At 40.2% G+C, this 23,789-nt stretch overlaps 1 protein-coding gene across 1 annotated transcript; it reads left to right on the top strand.

Moving 5' to 3' along the window:
* Positions 1-3,343: 3,343 nt before the first annotated feature.
* On the top strand, positions 3,344-22,362 carry TMEM212 (transmembrane protein 212). Its single transcript, XM_081138037.1, has 4 exons — positions 3,344-3,545; positions 11,083-11,142; positions 12,611-12,934; positions 22,056-22,362. Exons 1-4 carry the CDS (start codon positions 3,387-3,389, stop codon positions 22,074-22,076), a joined length of 564 nt encoding a protein of 187 aa, XP_080994163.1. The 5' UTR covers positions 3,344-3,386; the 3' UTR covers positions 22,077-22,362.
* Positions 22,363-23,789: the final 1,427 nt, after the last annotated feature.

A 23,789-nucleotide genomic window follows, 5' to 3' on the forward strand; every position in this document is an offset into this window, starting at 1 on the left:
CAAAGCTCATGCTTTTTCTGCTACAGGTGCTACCTCTCTGGTGTGCAAATGAGTGAAACGAGCCATCTGAAGCTGCTGGGAAATAAAGCATCTTAGTTTTATCTAAAATGTAGAGCTTTATTTTATTTTATTTTATTTTATTTTATCTTGGAAAAAAAATGGACCCCTTCTGTAGCTTTAAAACCTAATTTCAAAAAACAAAAACAAGCAAAACAAAAACAAAGCAACCCAAGACTATAGCACACCCAGAGCTATTACTTCTAGGGTTCACATGTGAAGGAATGTATCTAAAGAGATAGAGAACATCCAAATCAGCTTCTCTCCTCCAGCATTTCTAACATTATCCCACCTCGTTGGGGGACCAGGAGCACTGTTTTGCAGGGGATGGGTGGGTGAGTGTTGACATCAAAATGTCATTTTGTTGGAGTGGGGGGAGCTTTTTGTGTGTGGCAAAGCTGGATTGAAGAGTTCGGTGGAACTTCTACCATTCTTCCCTGAACCAAGGTTGTGGGTGTCCCTGGGTAAAGGGAAAAGTAAGGTCTACAAAGGAGCCTGCAAAGACCTTCACTCCACCTCCTCCACCAGGGTTACAGACCCACCACCTTTCAGTAAACTAGTGCCAAAAGGGAGGGAAGGGCCCTGAAGGGGGACTGGGGGGCGGGGGGCAGTGAGCCTGGCTGGCTGCTGAACACTGAGGACGCAGAGATGAGAAAGGGAGCCTGGGCCAGGAGCAGAGCTGCGCTTCCTGCTCTTCCCAGTTGCTGCCCTCCCTGAAACTCTCCTTGCTTTAGGGAAATTCATGTGGAAAGATTCCTGCAGAAAGGTATAGCTGGAAAACAGAGAAAGAAATCCCTAGTCCTGCCTGTCCCTTCTCTTTGTTATATTAAGTGGCAGTGACTCTTCTAATCACTGATAAATTCAGGTTTACAAGTCACACTGGCAGTGTCAGGGTTAGCCTGTCAATGTTCCAAACACTGAATGAGTCCCCCCCCATCCCCAAATGAAAACAAAAATATTCTTTGTTTGCCATCTTTGTACTGTTTAACATGAGTATTTCAACAGTCTTTATTTCCCAAACATGCAAACAGGAGAGAGTGATCTGACCCACAGTATATTGACATACCATGTAGCTGTAACCTTGAGATAAAAGTAAAGGAGAAAGTTGAAACAGCTCAAACCAAATCCGAACAGATGAGTCTTTCTTTGTCACAGGCCTCTTCCCTCTGTAACAGGGGAACTCACTAACGTTAGCACACCCTGGCAACGACGGGCACACAGAGACAGATCCACACTTGGCAGGCCCCCGGGACCCCAAATGCAGAGCTGGGACATCTGATAGATTAATTAACTAATCTGACAAATGTACTGCTCTGGGCCAGACACATTCTAGGTGTTGGAAATGTCTTATACATCTAGGGGAGCGATTTTCAACCAGCAGGCACACTGGGTGTGCCACAAGAATTTTTTTAAATGCAATACCTGACTATTTCGTCAGGGGCACTGACCTCTTTTGCCTTAGACTGTCAAATTTAAAAAAGATAACAGTCAACACAACAATAGCCATCCGGTGTGAATGAATCAAAATTATACCTTTTTTTGTTGTTGTTGTCAGATTGGCAAAAAATATATTTTTTGGTGTGCCGCAGAATTTTAGTAATTAGTTTATGTGTGCCATGAGAAGAAAAAGGTTGAAAATCGCTGATCTAGGGGATATATGAGACTGGCAAGCATCTGCCCTTGTGGAATTTATCTAGAGGCCTTAGAGAGAAAATCGGAGACTACACTGCCCCGCGTTGAGAGAAGATGGGAAATAGCCACAGCAGAAGCGGGAGCTGGTTTTCTGGTTTCTGTACATCCAGGAATGCAACTGCTTCAAAATCTGGGTCATGCTGCGGCCTGGCTATTACAGACAGAAAAAGAGAAAAAGATCAGAGAATCCGAAGGAAGCTTCTCTCCTCACAGGACTTGGGAGGGGCCTTCGGGTGCTTTTACTAAATTGATCAGGAATAGTCAAGCCTGATGTTTATCAGATGAGAGCAGCAATTCTCTGCCTCTGTCTTATGGTGAAACAACTCCCCAGATGAAATGTCCCAGCATAAGGACAGGTAAGTAACTGAGCACCTTTGCTATGCGGGAGGAGCTTAGTGCTGAGCATTTTATAGGTATTGTCGCATTTAACCATCTCAATCACCACCTGATGAGATAAGCACTAATTTACTCCCATTTCTCATACGAAGAAATAGACCTAGAAAGTGAAGTAACTTGACCTTGCCCAAGGACACATACCTGGTTAGATAGCGAACAAGAACAGGATCCTAGCTCTGTCTGATGCCAAAAATCCATGCTCTGAGCCACTGCATTTCCATCCATAGAATTCTTTCTCATCATTTTATGTAAGAAAAAAGATGTTAATATTGAGTAGGAAAATGACTCTGATAGTTTCAGAATGAAGTCTGTGTTTTCAAGATATTATCTTGGAAGAGACAGTCAAACATGTCCCATCGGTCAAAACCACATAAGCTCCACAATCTCAAAGGCAAGAGCTGAAGTTTGCAACTGCTTAAATGTACATAAGCCCGACTGCTAAAATTTGAATTACAATTCAAGAATAAATGGAGATCGGTATTTTATTCAACTAATAAATTACCCCTCAAAGTTTATTTTACAACTGCATGTATTTCTATCTTTGTGCGTTATTTGATACTTGAATTACTAATAAAATAACTAACGTGAAGCCGGTTTAGTGAAAACAATGCAGAACACCAGAATGAAGCATATGCCTATTTAGGAATAAGTTCATACCAAAAATTGGTATTAAAAAAATAAAAAAGAATTGTAATAGGGTTGAACTTTAAAAAGAGGAGAGGTCTTACTTTTGCTTTAAATCATTTAAATTACATGGAATGAAAGGTGATCAGAGTGCTTAGTTTTCTTTGTTTTGTGGGAAATTGTGCTGGGAATGTGGATCTATTGTGCACAAAGGATGTTGGCTTTATGCAGGAACCACTAGGCAGGTTGAGCTGAGAAACAATTAGCTCAGTCAGCAAGGCTCTGAGCCTGATTAAGCCAGGAAGTGGTCACTCCCCACGACGGGCGAAATGAAGGGAATGAAGGCGGTCGCCCCAAACGAGGACTGATTTCTCTCTCTCTCCCTCTCCAAGTAAACTAGTATGAGAATTTATTGTGTCAAATCTATGTCAAGGGTTATTTCATTCCATTTATTATCATAGGTCAAACCATTTGGAATCTTGTTTCCAAGTAGATCAACAGTCCACATGTATCATGGCTACTGTCTCTAAGAAACTTGTGTTTGTTGAGGCCTGACATACCCTCATGTTTTGGTAACAGAACATATTTGAGACCAAGGACCCAAGTCACAGAGGAAAATGCAGGGCCTGTACCAGCCTGCTGGCCGAATTCTCATTACTTTGGGGGCTCTCAGTGTTTTCTCCGGAGTTATTGCTTTCTTCCCAGTCTTTTCTTTCAAGCTTTGGTTCATAGGATGGAGTGTCTGGATTGCTTGTCCCATCTGGAATGGAGCTTTGGTAGGAAAACTTTTTGTTACATATATTGAGAGAATACAGGAAGGAGGGAGGGAAAGAGGAAACAGAATAACATACCTTCTTAAGTTTTCCAACAATATGAAAAAATTAAAATTCTACCGAAAATCAGAATTTACCTTAGAACATTAATTTCTATTAGTTGCATTTTAAATATAGGATTTTTCTGAAAATCACTTTATTATGTGTGCTGTATGTTATGTATACTATAACAGAAATACTGTTCAAGAAATTCTTAAAAAGTTATTTTGTTTTAATCTTCTCACCTTGATATTCTAGGAAATTAAAATATGTTTTGAAATTGGAAGTTTATATATATCAAGGGGGTTGGGAGAGCTAGAAGAGGGTAAAGGAGGATAATGGTGATGGGAGGAAACCTGACTTTGGGTGGTGAACACACAATACAATATACAGATGATGCATTACAGTATCGTGCATGTGAAACTTATATAATTTTATTAACCAATGTCACTGCAATAAATCCAATCAAAATATCAACCATAAAAATTATTTTAAAATAGAAAACAAAGTAAAATAACTTTCAGACTATGCTTTCATTAGAAATGCTGACATGTATCTTTACAACCCCAGTTTGCAAGCCTAAAATCTTAGTTCTCTCTCCTTTTTCTCTGCACACAACTATTTGACCTGAAACTAATTCAAGAAGTTGGATGACTAACTTCACAAACTTCCCAGTTCTCTAGGAAGGTATGCATGTGCCAAGTACAAGTTGGCACCAAGTAGGTGCTCACTGTCTGCTCATTGACTGATTGCACAGGTGAAAGATCAAACTGGTATGTGAGACTCATGGGTCAAAGAAGTGGCCCATCTAGCCCTGGCTTTGGGGTGGTATGACTTAGGAGATACAGAGGCTCACAGACACAACAAATCCTTCATTTTTCCCCCCAAGTTACCTGGTGCTCACCACTGAAGACTAGAGAATTCAATTTAGAGCCTTTTGCTCTTAAGAAATTTTCTATTAAAATGTAGTCACTCTTGGGAGGGGCAACATTTTAAGTCTTTAAAAAAAATCAGACTTTAATTGGGATAGTACTTAAATATGAGATCCTAGGAAATATAATTTTAATCTACCTATTTACAAAACATGTAAATGCTTTGAGTTACAATGGAGTGTAAAATAAGGTCTTTATGGTGGCAGAACTCGGTCCAGCGAGGTTTAATGATAGTGTGCAGATGAGAGCAAGCCGGAGTGTAGAGCTGAATGAATGAGGAGACCATTCGATGGTGTTTTTCTTTTTTCTTTTCTTTTTAAATACATTATTTTACATCCACCACTCCCTTGGCCCTTTGCTCTTTTCCCTAACACCTACCCAAACTATATATTAATTCAAAGAAAAAGTTATTAAACACCTACCAGAATGCAAAGATGGCAGTTACATTTAGTCAAGTAGCTTCCAAACTTATTGGTGATACAAAGTAAAAAGAGTATTTTACATCTGAAACATATGTAATTCCACTTATATATTTTTCTCTAGGTAAATAGATAGATATTGATACATATAAATAACTAGATCTATATAACAAGTTTCACAAAACCACACCTAACCTTCTCTGTGAAATGAATTCTAATATTTTCTACTCTTTAATTTTTTAAAAATTATGACTTCACATCTGACCCAAAGTTTAACAAAATCAGATTATAGCCCAACCCTGTGTTCCTTTCTTATAATTCTTTGCCTATCCCTGCAAAGTCTATTATAATACAATCAACAGATATTCGTGATCTGGTAAGATTTGATATTGGTAATTTGAATATATGCTTGTTATAGAACAAACTTCTGTTTTGCAATTAGATCCAGAGAATCTATATGGCATATCTCCAGCATGGAGCTAGCTGGTGACTATTTTATTCTGAGAGTCACAGCATGGGGAAATGGCGTTGGAGAGGTTGGATTTGAAGAGGTGGGCCTACTTTCAAGTCCTGACTTTGATGTTCTTGGTATGGGGTCAGGAGAAGACCCCTCACCTAACCGGTACCCCATTGCTGTTGCCTATAAAATGGGGTATTTTACCGGTAAAAACAGCTTATGTGAAACTCTCCAACCCTAAGAGGCTCTGAGAGAATAAATGCAACCTGAGCAAAGATTGTATAATAAAGATCTTTGCCAATATTAAAGCCCTATACAGGTGCTGGTTGATACCATGCCTTTCACTGTCCAAACCCTTTGTTCCTAACCCCTTGCCACCCAATTCACTCTCCCATCCCACTCCCTGATGACTTGCTGAGTTCCCCATTCTGTTACCTCCTGGACTTCATCTCCTTAGCTCATTTCTTTCCCATCACACTGACTTCTTGTTGTTTTCAAATATGCCAAGATGTGTCCGCCTCAGGGCCTTTGTACAGCCTGTTCTCCCCCTGAAGGCTCTTCCCACACACAGCTTGTTTCCTAACCTTTAAGTCTTTGAGCAAATGTCATTTTCTCACTGATGCCTTCCCTTACTACCCTACTTAAAATGGCAAACCTCCCCACAGTTGGCATTCCCTGCTCTATTTTTCCGCATAGCCCTTATCACCATCTAATATCCTGTATAATTTGCTTATTTATTGTTTGTTTGCTCTCCTCCAATGTTTATTGTACAAGGGCAGGGTGGTTGTTGTATTTTCTATTTTGTTTATTACAGTATTTCCAGCACTTAGAACAGAGTGAGCCACATACTAGATATATTCAATAAATATTGTTCAATAAACACTGTTGAATAAGTGAATAAATCCCATGCTCTCCATGCTGGTGATAAAGAATTCTTTACACAGTTGAACTCTGATTAGACTGCAAAAACTAAAGGTCAAGCTGGTATTTATACTAAAGCAGGAAAAAATCCTCATGAAAAGGAAAGCAATGAGAGTGTTCACTTTCAATAATGTTTAAATTTGAAATATAATTTCTTTTTCCTAAGTGAGTTTTCTACTGAACCACAGCTCTGTCTGATCAGGGTCAACTTCAAAAGGCCTCTGACTCATTTCGCAACCTTCCTTGCCAGTCATTTCTCAACTTGCCTGCAAAGTGTATCTTCCTCTGGTGAAGAGATAATTTATACGCTTCAATCGTATTGACATTTCCCTTTGCAAATGACTCCCTATCTCTTTGGAGACTTGTAAGAGAGAGATTTTTACGAGTGGCACAGCGCTTTGTATTTGTTCAGTGCCTTTCATTCAAGGCTTTCTGAATTCTTCACAAATATTGGTCCTCAGACTCCTAGGTCTATTCTGCCAGCCACACGATAAGCAGTTTTTTTAGAATCTCTGAACTAGTTATTGAATCGCATCATCTGCTGGAAAGTATGCAGCAAGGAGATTATAGCATCTTAAGGTCTGAGCTCTACTTTAATCCAGGAAAACTTAATCTTATAGATCAAGATCCTATGAAGAAACCAAAGTACAGTGAGTTTCACAAGATCTGAAGCCTGGAGGGCCCACTGACTTGGCCAATGGTGAGCAAAAGTGCTTCACCCAGAACCCTGCTTGGAGATGGGAACTTGGGAGAAAGATAGGGCTAGACCTACCCATGCAGCTCCAGGCTCCTTCTCTGTTACAGGAGGGACTTAATTTCACCACCGCTTAAGTCTCTTACAGCTTCAACAGTTCTGTGATTTCTAACCACCTGATGGTCAATTTCCCCCTTAGATATCCTAAACTTCTTTAAGTTCAGCTTGTCCAAAAAATTTTTCTTACCACCAAAAACAACAATTTCTTCTCCTGGCTTCCTTGTCTTTTTCAAACCTTGGAGCAATGTTTGACTCAATCCTTTCCTCTAAACTAGTGCTTCTCAAACTGTCATGTGCATATGAATCACCAGGGGATCTTGTTAGCATGCAAACTCTGGTGCTGGCTGGCCCGTATGGCTCAGTTGGTTGAGCATCTTCCCAAGCATCGAAAGGTTACTGGGTGGATTCCTTGTCAAGGCACATGCTTCCGTTGCAGACTCAATCCTCAGGAGGGGGCGTGCAGGAGGCAGCCCATCGATGTTTCTCTCATTGATGTTTCTCTCTCCCTCTCCCTTCCTCTCTCTAAAATCAATAAAAACATATTGCAAACTCTGATTCAGTAAATCTGGGGTAAGGCCTGAGATTCTATATCTCTGACAAGTTCCCAAGGACTTGTCCTGCTGGTCCTAGGACTGTGCTTTGGATGGCACTGCCTGAAACCAGCCCATCCTCAGCCCCACTCCTACCCCATCACATCTAATTGTTACTGGAGCCCAATAATTAAGTTCATTCTGCCTGAACCTCTGGACAAAAAATGCACACAAGTGGGGGGTTTGCAGTAAAGAAAGGAATTTGTTCATTAAAATTGGCCAGTCTGGAGATGGGTGAGCTTGTGTCCTGAAAGAGCCTACTCCCCCATGGCATGTAGGTTACAGACTATATAGGGCAAAATCACAAGACACCGTGGGTTAAGAGTCTGGGTCTCTTAGGAGCTGATTGGTCAGAGGTGAGATAAGGGTAATAAATCACTTCTTCAGGTCTAGGGCAATGTATTTTTAAAATTTATTGATTGGTTTTAGAAAGAGAGAGGGAGAGAAACGTCAATTTGTTGTTTCACTTATTTATGCTTTCATTTGTTTATTCTTGTATGTACCCTGATTGGGGATCGAACCTGCAAGCTGTGTCTATTGAGATGATGCTCTAACCAACTGAGTTACCTGGCCAGTGCCTGTTTCTTCAGGTCTTGAGGACAACTCCGGGGTCAGCTCTGGAATCCAGAACTGGTTTCAAGGAGAGGTAGCCAAGAGGGTCATCCTGACTTACTGGCAGAGGAGCTGAAACATAACTTAGATTAAGATGTTATCTTTTTTAGCCTGCTAGGGCCTTAAACCTTGTGACCATTAGTCAGAACCCAGGTACAGTTTTCTGCTGCCTCAGGGGTCAACAATCATCAAGGTGAGAGACTATAATCAGGTCAGTAAAGTGTGCTGAGAGGAGGGGAAAAATCAGAATTACGAGAACCTTCTTCTTGTTCTCACTGTGCACCCCCACCCCGTTGCAGGGTTGGTCCCTGGCCCTGGTCTGGGTGCAATCAGTGTGTTTCTCTCACATCGATATTTCTCTCTCTCCCTCCCTTCCTCCTACTGTCTCTAAAAATTAATGGGGGGAAATTATCCTTGGGTGAGAATTAATAGCAACAACAAAAAAGTAGATCTACATGATAGGGTCATAATGAGTGAACACGTGTGAAGTGTTTGGATAGTGCCTGGCAGAGAGTAAGTGCTCAATGAATGTTAACTGTTGTCATCATTCTATCTACACAGCATCTATCACATCCCTTGTCTGTAACAGAGCCATAACAGACGTTCATACGTGAATAAATTAGCCCATATCAAAATGATTCCTCTAAAAGTTTCTATTTCTGTTGTGACTGCTCCCTGCTTCCTTCACTTCATCTTCTTCTGGGAACTGCATCCTTTACTTGAGCAATTTAAAGATTTAGTGGGAGGGCTCACAATTATCATGCAATCAGAGTATTAGCCGCAACTGTTGCAAAACCCAAGTACTGTCCCTAGAACTGCCCATAGAGCACTTACCAGCCTGTGGAGAGGAACTGAGGAAGGAGAGTGCCCCCTCCCCAAGCACCCCACCCTGTGCTTCCTCACAACCTGACTGCTGGCTCTGCCCAACTTTATCCCTCTCAGACGCTCCCTCCCTCACCTTTCCTTTTCCCACTTGACCTCTTCCCTACCTCAAATTGCTTCCTTTTTTTTATTCTTTCCCCCTCCCTATCTAAACCCAAACATTTTTTTAAAGAAATAAAAGGGGAAGGCTGTGACTCCTGAGGGCACACTCCCACTCCATCTCCAGTGCACAGTGCTGGGGGGAGGGGTACCAGTAAAGATGAGTGGGCTGGGCTCCTGAGCCCCGTCCTGCAGGGTGGATTTAACAAGTTACTAGTATTCACGCACCAGCCTACTCCATGAAAGATCTTTTTCAAAGTTTTGTGTAAACAAAGTAAAATTCAAGCTGGCAGCTACAACAGCATTTTTCAACTTTTGAAAGGAAAGAAACAGTTCATGCCCAAGTAGTTAAGGCAACCTGGAATCTAAGCATCTGATAATGTCAGCTATCTGCTTGGAGTTAAACCAGCAGAGAGGTGTCTCCCTTGCTTTTATCTCCTTTGCTTTAGTGTTTCTCACAGAGGAGTGACGTGTCATTTGAGCGCCTTGCCTCTGAAAGCGTAGACTGGCCGTGGGCTTAGCCAGCACTGTTACAGTTTTGTTGTACTATTTGTGCTGGCTCAACCTCCATAGGGTCCCTTGGAAACTTTCCTCCTGCAGAATCAAGCCAACCTCTCTTGACTACAGATGGTTCTGTTTTTATCCATGGGAGTTTTATGGTATGGCGATGCCAAGTCTGGAATTTCAGGCTTAGCTGCATGAGAAGTTTTGTGTGAGTGTATGTGTGTGCTCCCCCCTCTCGAATTCTCTAAATCCAACATTCAAAATAAAATATGCCAGGAAAATGAAATGCTAGGTCTCAAAATAATAAATATGCCAGACCCAGAGCTACAAAAGCAGCATACCACAAAACCACACTGGTAGAAGCTCTGATTTTCTCCCCCTTATATTTGTTGAGACTATATATATACATTCATGTTTATTTCTCTGTCAAAAACCTAAATGGTACTATTTTTAGGCCTGCCCTCATTCTATATCTTATTTCAGGCACATCTCCTCCTGGTTTTCTCTCTCAGTCTCAAAATATTTCTTGACTAGGAACAAACGATTTATGGGTTGGAATAAGTGATTTCCAGGCTCAGTGACCACAAAGGTCTCCTTTATCAGACCTGGTGCTGAATCAAAGATGAGCCCAGAATTTTTTTTTTCTTCATTATCTATTGCTCAGTTCTAGTGACACCATTCCCTTCTTTGTGTAACTATTTTTATTCTGTACTTTGGGCCTTTTTCCTTCCACGGAGACTATAAAGAACTCTCTTTTGAAAAGCTGGACACCACTGCACCCAGAACAATAAACACCCCATCATGCATTCATTCTAATGATAATCTTTGTTACTTGAGAAACAGGGATTGCGTATTTGTATCCCACCAACAGGCTTTTCAAGAGAAAGCAAATAGGAAAAGATAGTGCTGCCGCTGAGAGGGTTTTCAGGGTTTTGTGACACATTTCCATTCCGGTTCTTCCCATGTGCAGTTTTAGCAATTTGTAAGAAAGATGAACAATAGACAATTAATCAAAATGGAACATATGGCAAGGGTTATAAAGCCAAGCTTCTATTGCAGTGGCACCTCACTGTAGCAAAGGTTATAACTGTGATAGCAAAGACAACACAGAAAATCAAAAAATGAGCTTGAATGAATCATATCTTTATGACACTAATGCCTTGTTTTCCTCATTGTCATCACGGATGAAGAGGAGATCGGAGCCATAAATCCATTCAGCCATTTGCTGTTTCTTCTAGTTCATGATAAAGTTGTCAAGTTGTGAGACAGATTGAACTCTTTCCCGAGGTACATTCTATCGTGGATGTTATTCTTCCATCTTCCTTTCGCAGGCCGTCACAGCCGGTGCACTCCTACAGTTGGCTCACAAAGAGTGGACCCAGAGACACTTGGTAAACATGTAGACATTGTTGACGTGAAAAATGTCCAAACCTGTAAAGAATTTTTGTAAGATTTTATTTGAGTCAAAACTGACGACAATTGCCAAGAAGCAAGATCTAAACTTCTTCGGAGAATGACAGTTTTGCAGGTTCTTTTACGCATTTGAAATCAAGGAGGGAACATAAGGGAGATTACGTGGAAGTGGGAGAGAGCAAGATGGGGATTGGATGCCGTGTAATTAACAAGCAAGATTGCATGCTCTCTTTAGGGTGGTTGTGCCTTAGAAGGAGGGGTCTGAAAAGGGACATTTCAAAGGTGTGTCAACCTAGATACACAAGGACAATGGGGCAGGATTTGCTTAAGGCGAAGATAAACATTTACTAAAGAAGTTCTAAGCCTGAGACGTGACTTCCCACCACAATCTGCCCAGTTAGGAATTTATGATCAGATTACCTGGTGAGGTTACTTTCTGTCACTGGACTTGTCCGTTTTATTACAGAACCCCTTTTACTTCCACAACATCGAGGAGGATGGTACAGTGGATTCAAAGATCAAATCTCTACTAGCTCAGGATAGAGAACATGGAGAATGTCATTTCCCATTATAATTGAATTCTGTCTAACTGATGCCTTACTAAGATAGATTTTAGTAATAAACTATGTCTTCAATTAAAATTTTTTATCTGATTCCTGCTCCAAACATTTTCTACAAGTTCCTGTGATTATTCTAAGTGTTGTCATTTGGGGAAGACAGAGCCAATGTTAGTGCTCCTGGGTTTCATCTTGAAGGAAGAGATCTATAGGTTCCTCTGCTTTCAATAACGCATTTTCAAGTATCGACTCCTCAATTGGGGATCTCCTCCCAATCTCCCTGTATTCTTTCCCCTTAATGAAAGAATGAAAAGTCAGAATATCTTGAATTTTAATAATACTGAACCAAGTAATCCCCGCATATAGAAAGACTGCCTTGATCTCATTAGAAATCTTTCTCCTGTGGCCACAGCAGTGCTTCTCAAACTTAAATGTGGGTGTGACTCACCTGGGGATCTGGGTAACATGCAGGTTCTGATTCAATGGATCTTGGTGAGACCCGAGATTCTGCATTCCTATCAATGGCCCAGGGGGTGTCAGTGGGCCATAGACCACACCCTGATTGGCAAGGTCCTAGGATAAGGCAGGGATTCTGTTTAGTCATCTGTTTTTCCCACCCAGACTGGTTCTCAACACATGGCAGGTGATAAATATTTGTTGAGTGAGATTGATCTCATGATTTCATTTTTTGCCCCAGTTGTTTGATGTTATTCTTCCATGATGTGGACTGAAGAGGAAGATACAAGAGCCTAAGAGAAGGTTGTGGCCCATTTCTCCTTCATTTCCCCGGGGGAGAAATTAAGACCTGGCATCTCTTTCTTCTTATTGCTAAGAAGCTTTTGGGAAATCTGGTTCCCAAAGTAACAATTTGTTTCTGCTTTATTTTCAGTGGGAAGCTAGTTTCACGTTTGTGATTCTGAGCCTTATGGGATGTCCACTGCATTTTGCAGTAGCCTTGGAATCGGCTCTCCTCGGCCCATACTGCTTCTACTCATTTTCGGGGGTTGCGGGGACCAATTATCTTGGCTATGCAGTTGCCTTTCCTTTTCCGTATGCAAAATTCACATCGGTGTGCGTGGATCCACCACACTACGAAGAGTACCACCTGACACTTCAAACCCTTGACCTGTGCCTGAGCGTTGCCATGTTTTGTGCGTCCCTGGCTGTGTTCCTCAAGCTCTCTGCAAGGCTTATCTGGAATGGACACATCAACGTAAGTTTCAGGAAAGGGGGAGCTGGTTCTTGTTCCACCCTGAATGCTAAAATGGAAGATCTTGTGTATTAATAGTAAATCTGTCCCTTATTCAGCACTGTATCCTATATAACCATGCTTGTCAGTGCTTGGCACATAATAGATGCTCAATAATTGTTTTTGTGGGAATGAATGGAAATATGCTGTTGTGATAACTAAAGGTATGGATGTAGTAGCACCAGCTAATTTTTATCTCAACAGGCAATTTAAAAAATTACTAATTGAGATAAATATTAAGAGCTTTGTGTGGTAATTGAAAGCAGCACCCTTACTATTTTTAATATTAGTCAAATACAGATATCTTCATTTAGCTTCCATCCCATTCAGAAAGATATACATCCCACTCTTTCTACTCTTATTCCTGCAGAGAGGCTGATACAGGCTAACATCAAATTTTATTTTCTAACTTTTTCCAAAGGAGCTAATAATAATATTAATGATATGATAATAACAGAAACATGAACTATATGTTAACTGTGTATCAGTGTACTTCCCATTTTACAGATAGTAAACTGAGGCTAAAAAATTTCTATAACTTGCCCAAGGTCAAGCTAATGTGTCTAGATTCAGAACCCAGAGCCATTTCTCTTAAGCAGCCAGATCTATTCTGTGTCTCCTTGTCACCCAACCTTTCCTCCTCTGCTAGACCGTAATAGGCATGGCTCTGGCCCCCAGGAGGTTTAGAGCAGGGTCACTGGGAGAAGAGCACAAGTGGTTTCTGATTCTAAATTTCTACGGGTATTGATACTGGGTCACTGCTTTGTGGGTTGAACAGCTTTCTTCTGGAAAGAGCTATTCCCCAGGGAAAACTCTCATACTGGCTTTATGATTCAAGTCAGTATTATATTAGGATCAGGTGAATTTAAGTAAGGTTAGCCAGTTATTTTTTTCTCCCCATTTGATCCTATGAACACCAACCATTAAAGCTAAAAATACAAGAATTGACACTCTCAAAGCCTTTTGTGGTCAATTGGTCCTCTTGAAGTTCTACATAAGTCTGCAATATCTATTTCTCATGGTTCTGGAGGCTGAGAGATCCAAGATCAAGATGCTGGCAGATTCAGTGTCTGGTGCAAGCCCTTTTCCTAGTTTGTACATTATTCAGAACAGAGTTGATTTTACAAGGACCCTCACCAAGAGTTGAGATGAACAGACAAAAATTGCCTCCCCTATTATATTGCCAGGGCATCTAGAAGTTTAGTATTTGAGATTTCTCCCTCGTGATGAACATCCTGAATTTCTAAAGCCCTTTGTTAAAAGGAGCATATGTCTGGGAGAAACACACATTTAAGTGTTGGGATCCATAACTCCTCAGCATGGATAGTCAATTAGACACCTAGGATAGAAGGCAGGGAGAAAAAAATTAAAAATTTACAAAGAATTGGGTAAGCGAGCCCCATGAAGACCCAATAGTGACGCCACCTAAAGTACCTGGGGACAAATTAATTAAAAACAGAGTAAAGCTCTCCAACTTCAGAGTTTTGCCTTGGCCCATCTTGTTCAGGATACAGTTCTTGGTGTGCGATTTCTAAGCTAATAGGATGCAAAACAACTACAGAGTGAGGCAACAGTAGGTTTACAGTCATTTGTATGAAAAATAATACAATAATTAATAAACAGGGATACAAGAATAAACTCTGTTTCTCATACAACTGTAAACTTATTTTTGCCCCACCCTGTACAACATGTTTCTCCTAGTGGACCAGTGGCATCAGTATCTTGTTAAACCAGATTTCTGGATCTAATCCAAGATCATTCCTACTGGGTCAGAAACTCTGGGATTGGCGGCAGGGAATGTGCATTTTTAACACATGACCCAAGAGATTCTGATGAAAATTCTCTTCCTAGGACAAGATAATATTAGTGTCACTTCTGGACAGAATCTCAGTTTTCCCATCTGCATAGAATGTAACACTAGTTTGGGTTAGAGTTCCAGATAAATTTAGTAAGCAGCATGTCTTTGGTGAGTGGTTTTGGATAACTAGACACCACTTAGCCCACCATCGTGGTCGATCATGTTTCATTAGGGAAGATGAGTAGCTGACATAAGGTGAGGTGATGTTAGGTATTAATAACTAGCACTGCCCCGAGCCCACAAGGAACACATACAGCCTTAGTTACTAGGTAGAAACCTTTGTTACCAGGTAGAAATATCGGCTATGTTCAACTTCCAGCATTGAAATAAATGTAGTATTTATCAAAATTCTAGAAAACACACAACTTCCTTAGAAGGAAAGGTGGGTCACTTGTTGGGATACAGAATTCTATATAGTGATTCTACATTTAATGAACTCTAATATAGTTGTGCTGTTAGAGTCCTGACATGCTAAAAGGAATAAGTAATATTTTAAAATTTTGTTGAAAACTATAATAAATATTGTAAAATATGCCTCTGATTCACACGTCTTTCATATATAAACAAAACACCAAAAATGCCTTTAAAATCTGCACTTTTAAGTGTCTGCCTGAAAATTAAAATTCTCTTACGTAAATATAGTCCATATCTGGAAACTCAAAAAGTATAAAAATTTGTAAAAAAGAAAAAAGTGACGGTGTGAAGGAAGATTTGGGAAAAATTGTAGTTGTACTTTATTTTATCATAGAACAAAGTCAGTTTTTTTCAGATCCATATGTACCGGTCAATATTATAGAAAACATTCACTTCTAAGAGTATTTTTCTGTAAGTTCAAAAACATGTTTTCAGAAATGAATTAAACGCTCCTCAGGAATTACCACATTTATTATTTCTTTCTCCTCTCTGTGTCTTTCAGTTTAGTAGAATTGAAGTGATCTTGTGTTCCAGTCAGCTGGAGCTGCTATAACAAAATACCACAGAGAGGATGGCTTAACCAACACACATTTATTTCTCACAGTTCTGAATGCTGGAAGTCCAAGATCATGACTGGTTCTTGGTGAGGCCTCTCTTCCTGGCCTGTGGATGCCACGTTCTCACTCTGTGCTCACATAGCCTTTCCTGTACCAGCTCCTGGGAAGGGGAAGAGCTCTCTCTTCTTATAGGGGCACTAATTCCATTATAGGGGCTCCATCCTAACGACTTAATCTAAACTTTATTACCTCTCAAATGATATCCCTCCAAATATCACCACAGTGGTGATTAGGGCTTCAACATATGGATTTGAGAGGGAAGACACATAGAATCTTGCTGAAGGTCACACAGCAATGGTGTGTGAGGGTGCAGTTAATTTGTACCCAACCAAAACCACAGTGAGAAATGCTTGAGCCACAAAGGGTTTGATGATTTTGCTAAACACTCACAAAGGCATCGTGTGAGTGCTACAGACTAAATGTCTGCCACGCCCCCCCTCCCATATTCATGTTGAAGCCCTAACTCCCACTTCGATGGTATTAGGAGGTGGGGCGTTTGGGAGGTAATTAGGTTTAGATGAGGTCATAAGGGTAGAGCCCCCATGATGAGATTAGTGCCCTTATGAGAGGATGAAGAGACCAGAAATATCTCTCTGTTCACCAAGTAAGGATATAGCAGGAAAGTAGTCATCTTCAAGCCAGGAAGAGTGTTGGCACTAGACCCTGAATCTGCCGGCACCTTGACCTTGGACTTTCAGCCTCCAGAACAATGAGAAATAAATGTTGGTTGTTTAAGCCACCTAGTTTATGGGAGTCTGTTCTAGCAGGCAGAGCCGACTAGGACAGTGAGCCCTTCCAAATTTTCAAGGCCTCATGGGAAGGGGTGGAGCTGGGAAAGGAGTAAGCGCTCCCTGCTTGTGCCCCTCCCTGCACGCAGGCTAAAGTGACCCTGTCGGCTTAGGACACAGTGCAGGAAGCAAATGAGCACAACACAGAATTTAAGTCGAGAAACTAAATCATAGCCAGAATTGTCTACATTCTTTCAAGTGATGGGAAAGAAAAGAGTTGGGACGCCAGACGCACTGCAGCTGTCCCCTGCAGCTACTCTGCCCCTCCTCCAGGAATGGAGTGGCTTCCTTTGTTTTCCTTTCATTATTCATTGTTATGTTTGGGTTTTGGGGTTTTGTTTTTTTAATGAAAGGGGGAAAGAAAATATTTTCCCCCTTATCATGTGAGACAATGGTTTTAATTATTTTTTTCAATGAATTGAGCTATTTGCTTCCCATAAAAGATGTAGGTAAACCCTTTAAATGCAGTTCGAAAACATATGGGGACAAAATATTTATCAGTGGAGGACCCTCTTCTTCCAAAATGAAGACAGATTAGCAAGCAGCAATATACTGGCTTCAGATCCTCCAGTGGATCTCCGCTGCATCATTAGCAACATAAATATAACAATGTAAATATGTTTTGAAATAAGTTTACCTGTGACTCTGATCCTCAAGGTCTGAGGCCTCCTGTTGGGCTATAGCAGATTTTTCTGCTGCTTCTAGGAACTAAATCCCCTTGGGTTAATCTGAAGTAAAACTCAAACAGGACCATGGAACAGTAAGACTCCATTGCATTTCTTCCTAACAAATTCCATTATGTGGTTTCTTCAAATTGGTCAGTAGAAAAATCCAAATCTAGAAAAGTAATGATAATTCAGGGCATTACTATTCCTGTGGTCCCATTATTTTCTCTGGAATAATAATAGCAGTTACATAAAACTGGGTAATAGAAGAATAATTGTAGGTGCTATTGGGCAGTTCCTATTTTTCAGGTGCTTTACCTCCTTTATTCCTCACACAACTTCAAAGTTCATTATCCCCATTTCACAGATGAGGCTGTTGAGGTACCCATGTGGAGCCAGGATTTTTTCCCAGGTCTCTCAGGGCGTGGAGCCCAGCCTCCTTGCAGCTGGGCCATGCCTCTTAGGTGGTATATCTTCATTGCTACCTATTCCAAGTGACCTTGAATAGTCTTTGCTTTTCATAAACAATCTTTCTTATGTTTCTCACAGACAAAAAATAGCTCATATTTTAGATATGGAAGTTATTTTTTCCAGAATATTTTTATTTTATTTAATCAGTGGAACCATGCCAAGGATGACAGCAACTTACTAAGAGAGGGGAAGGGGCTAAAGTAATATGTTAAAATAAACTTGATATTTTTTCAAAGAGAGAGCAATAGGCAGGAAGGGGTTAGTAACCTGAGAATAGCTTTTTGTCAATTTTTACTTTATAAATTATTGTCAATGTATTTTTCTTTTGACATAAAGTCAGTAAGTCTTTTAATATAAAATATCTTAGTGGGGTTTTTCCTTGCTCCTTACTGTTAATGTAAAATCTTCTCATTAATAATATATTTTAAATGAAATTTTAAGTCCTATAAAACAAGTAAGAAATATATTTAAAATAAAAAGGAAATTTTTGTTTTCTAAAAAGACAGAAATTTGAGTAGAAATCAGAAGCTGCCATTCTCTGTAATCATATAAGTTCAGTTTTCTTTGTAAATACTAGTGAATATTTCAGAATGATTTAGTGGTGCAAATATGTGAGCACAAAACCATTTAGAAATGTAACAATGCTGGTTGGAGACTTTAAATTTTATTAATTAAAGAGGAGAATACTTGATGGCTATTATTGGATGACTAAGTTAACTCCCCATAGGAAAGAAGGGAGAGAAACAGAGGAAGTAATTAAGGTGAAAAACAATGGGGGTTGTGTAGGGTGGGGAATGACATAATGACACTTCCCGTCCCAGACTGACCCTGGGAGCCAGCGGGGACTATGGACACCACTATACACATCAGTAGAGGTGAACTTCAGCTTCCTCATCTCTAAGACCACAGAGCTTGGCCAGCCAGTCTCTTAAGACCTTTCCAGATCTGGCTTAGCCTCTGATTTTGATATACAACTTTATTCCACTGGAGAAGATTAACATTCAGAAGGGAGAAATGTGAGCAGCAATGGCTGGCTCTCTCTTTACCTGTCCTGTGCCACACTGATGTGTTTGCTGGGGGACACCACATGGCCTTACTATGCGAGCTCAAGAAGTCATGTACACCAGCAATATTATTTGTGAGAGATGGTATGAGAGTTGTCACGGATTCACAGATCACTTTAACCATTTTAGAAAAAAACCTTTCTTTGCTCAATATTCAATTTGTCATATCAAACCAAACAGCATTATCTTGTTGGCTGTCTTTAAAAAACAAAACAAAAACAAACAAACAAAACCCTCACCATTATATTATTGAATAAGTAAGAAACTTATAACTCCAATTTATTTGCAAAAAAGGATTATTTTAAAATGTTTTACTTCTCTTACATCACATAACTAACCTAGATGAAAAGGAAAGTGCTAGTTAAAGCAGTGAATTACTAAGTGCTGGGTGGTAGTTAGTACCTATGTGATAAGAATATCTTCTGTTCACTGTATATGACTTTTCTCTTGTCATGTGTCAAGGAGTATGCACCCAAAGCCCTAAATATAATATTCATTACTTATACTTACTCCTCTACATTTATTGAAAATATATTAAGTGTCAAATATTATGCTAAAGGCTAAAGGGTAGAGACAGAAAGATGAGCAGCATACATTCAGGTCCTCCATTGACTTAGAGGGACTGAGGGGAAACGAGATTTGAGCCAGGAGGACAAGAGGCTAGGTGAGGAATAAGCTCTAAATTAGGGAGTGATGCTGGGCATGCAGAACGGGTGATGCACGTGAGATATTTAGGGGGTAGGATCAACGGGATTTAGTAACAGTTAGCATGTGGGACAAGAGAGGGGCCCAGGAAGATGCAAAAGGGTTCCACGAGGAATAAGACAGGGCAATTGGATTCCATGTGTAAGTCTTACTCTTCTCTCATTTAGGGTAAATATTCAGTTTCATCATTAATTAAAAACCATTGTGAGCCCAGCCCAGCCTGTGTGGCTCAGTGGTTGAGCGTTGACTTATGAACCTGGAGATCATGGTTCAGTTCCTGGTTGAGGCACATGCCTGGGTTTCAGGCTCGATCCCCAGTAGGAGGAGTGCAGGAGGCAGCCAACTGATGATTCTCTCTCATCATTGTTATTTCTCTCTCTCCCTCTCCCCTCCTCTCTCTGAAATCAATAAAAACATATTTTAAAAAAACCAAAACACTGTGAGCACTCAGAAGAAATGAGAGGACTTCAGCCAATGAGGTACTGGAGCTTGCCACTGGACACTCCATGTCTTTCGTTGGTCACATATCAGATGCAAATGATGACTTGCTTTGAGTTTATAATACACTTAGTGCTGAAGGGCATGGTCTATGAGACAGTCTAAATCTAGGCCATATGTATTATTTAACAACTGTTCTTCTACTGAATCTCCCATGACAAAGATTACCCATGAATAACCTATAGGTAGCCAAGCCCAATGGACTCTTTTCAGTCCACTTTGACCTCTTCACAGCCTTCAAAACTATTGACCACTTTTCTCCATGAAATTCTCTTCCCTTTGACTCACATGCACCTTTTGCTTTGGTTCCTTTCCTTCTTCATGTTATTTCCTCTCAGTCTTCTCAGAAGGCTCCTTTGCCCTGCTCACCCCTTAAAGGCTGGTGGCCTTAGTTACTACCTTTGGGCTAATGCCCCACACATCTGTATCTGTAGCCCAGTTTTCTCCACCACTCTTAATGAGCTCTATATCTGACTATTTTTTGGACACTCTCCTGGGTGTCCTCAAACACATCAAATTCAAGATGTCATAATGAAGCTTATCATCTCCTTGTCCTCAATACCTACTCTTCTTCCTGTATCTCCAGCTCAGTTGCCAGCACTCAGGACACTCAGGACAGGCCTAACACCGGGAGTCATCCTTGACTCCTCACACCTGACTGAGTCAATCACCATATCCTGACAACTGCACCTCTTAAATATTTCTTTATCGCGTCTCCCTTTCTCTGTACTAACCATGATGGTCCCGGTTCAGCCCTTCAACTTCTCTCATTCAGACCTCTTTGACTCCAGTCTTGCAGTCTTGTCTTTCTTAAGAAGTATCGTCCACATGGGCCCTAACATGAGCTCTCTAAAGTTCAGATCTGCTCTTGTTATTCCTCTGCTTTACATCCTTCTATGGCTCCCCTTCACACTCAGGCTACGGCCAACCTCCTTCCTGTGACAGCCACATGTATTCAGCTCCTTTGCAAGAATGTGAGTTCCTTGAGGACAAGGACTGTGTAAGGTAAGCAGGAAAGGTGGGACTGAGAGCAGAGAGATCAACGGTAGCAGAGTCGCAGATTGCGATGCTAGATGTCATTTTTATGTCTTCCTAGCCAGAGCTAAAATTTTACCTGAACCTAGAGCGGGGGTATTTCAAATTGAAAAACAATTCACATCTCATGAGGGAATTTACTATGGTCACTGGAACCCATGAAGAATCTCCAGGAAGGACTACAAAGGAAAAAGATTTGAATTCTCATACCAAGAAACAGTGGTTTATTGAAGAAAAATTGCTTTCAGCAGTTTTATAACACATGGAAAACCTGATGTGCCATGGTATTACTGAAGTCAGACAGCTGGAGGTGAAATTGTTTCCTCTGTTACCTACTATCTGAGTACCTTCATGCAAGTCAATATTGAACCTCTCTGAACCTAAGGTTCCTCATTTGTAAACTGGAGATAACACCTACCTCGCATGTTGCAAAATGGAATGATGTAATTACTACGGAGAGCCTTACACTGAGCATGGGACTTGATAAGTGCTATCTTCCCCTTCCTTCTAATCAAATTTAAATTCTTGGCTGCCATTCAAAGATTTCAGAAAGTGCCCTTTACTCTTTCTGTTAATTTTCGAAAAGCCCCAAACCAATCCAAACCAGACAAAACAAACAGTAAATGACCAAAAGAGATATTCAACAGAGAGATTCCACACTTCCTTAGATGGCCCTACCCACAAAAGTAACAGTTCTTCCTGACTGTTTTATGCTTATGCCAGATATTTTATTACACTTATATTTCTTTTTTATTTCTTTCTGCCATCTCCATTTACCAGTATCACCAATTTTCTTCTCTCTGGTGTTTTCTCTTAAATTCTTAAGTGGTACCATGATACTGTTACTTGAGTCATCCCTCATTGGGTTCCTGTGACATAAAAAGGGTGAAATTAAATGTCAGAAGTGACACTTTATTCTCTTTGATAAATTGTAGAAATAAACTCTACTTTATTTTTCTTTTCGTCCTAGGGTCAAAAGAACGGACAATAAATTTGAAGCAATGTTCCTCTTAAATTTGTTATATCTGTGGCCATGATTTTGAAATATTTGCCAGTAATTTTGACCTTTAAACACTTTTTCTCTATGTTCTTGTAAAATAAAAATTGAAATAATTGTACATTTTAGTCCTTTTTGATTACTCACCTTGTTTTTTCTGATTTACATGTTATGATTTTTAAAAATTGAAATTTCACCATTGTTGGCTAAAAAAGTTTCATAGAAATTTTGAAATCTTAAATATAAATTTGCAGTGAATAAATGTTTTCTTTAAATTTCTCTTGTTCCTGTGTGATGTTTCATTAAACTGTAATTCCATATTACCTAAATTAAGGAAATATTTTTCTTAGCATTTCTTCATTGCCATCACCAAAGTGACTTTAGGTCTTCAAACACAATTGAAACATTGAATAGTGGCCATATGAGAAGTACCCCTGCAGGGAGAGTATAACCCTCCCTCTTGGCCTCTCTATAGCTTGTCTTTGGCACTCATGACAAACAGTTTAATAGTTGGAAGGGATCTTAGAGGCCCTGTAGGCCAACTTCTCATCAAATGTCCCAAGATCTACGTGCCCCTGACAGCTCAACCATTCCCAAGAGGCAACCCCACCCACCTGTTGAGTGACTCCAAATGTAAGAGTCTTTCTTAATTCGGCCAGAGATCTGCTTCTTATCTTCTCTTTGCTTTGGTCCCACCTGTAGCTCCTAACAGCACAGAGGAGTGGTTCTCAAATGTGATCCCCAGACCAGCAGCATTAGCATCACTTGGGAACTTGTAAGATCTGGAAAGTCTGGGGCTTGGTCCCAACAATCTGTTTTAGGAAGCCCTCCTCCAGGTGATTCTCATGCACTCTAAAGTTTGAGAAGCACTGGTATAAAGTAGCAGCAAGTGGACAGGACTTTGGAAGAAGAAACCCCTAGGTTCAGATCCTGGTCCTCTGTCATTTTAGGCAATAGCCTCAGTTCATTCCTGGTCAAATGGAGCTGATGGAGGTAGCTGATTCTCAGACTTTCTGAGAGAATTTAGTGATACACTGTAGGTAAAGCAGACAGCAGAAACTCTAACACACCTTAAGCACTCAAAAATAGTGTCTAGTGATATGGATTCATTCAACACACTTATTAGTTGCCTTTGAACACCAGTCTTTATAGAGTCCATTCATTTGACAATGGATGAGTACAGAATAAAAATTTTAGACATAATACTTTAGGCATATTATGAAAAATATGATACTCAGAGAAGTTAAGTGACATGTTCAAGGACACACAACTCAACTATTGATGTTTGGAGGTCCTTTAGGAGCCTCCCAGGCCTCAGCTTTTCAATCAACACATTTATCTGTCACTTAATGCAGCAATATGATATCTAGTCCTGGCCTGGTGATGACACAAGTAGGGGCTTCAAACTTATCAGTATAGTGTCTGAATTAATTTTAATATTATTTGAGCATTCCCACACAATATTGGGCAACCTAGCTATTTATTTACTTATTTACATTTTTGCTTTCTTATTTACATTCCACTCTATTCTGAAAGGATTTAAAGGAACTCTGGAACATTTTATTAAGAGTTGAAATTCCAGCTGCTACAGCACCAACTGTAGGACAAGTGAAGGCCCATAGTTGCTTCCAGGAACGTTAACAAGAGGCAAATGTGCAAAATGCTGAGGATTTCAAATGGATACTAAGGGAAGTAGTCCAATACCAG

The sequence above is a fragment of the Miniopterus schreibersii genome (genome assembly GCF_964146895.1).
Source record: "Miniopterus schreibersii genome assembly, chromosome: 5".
Lineage (NCBI taxonomy): Eukaryota > Metazoa > Chordata > Mammalia > Chiroptera > Miniopteridae > Miniopterus > Miniopterus schreibersii.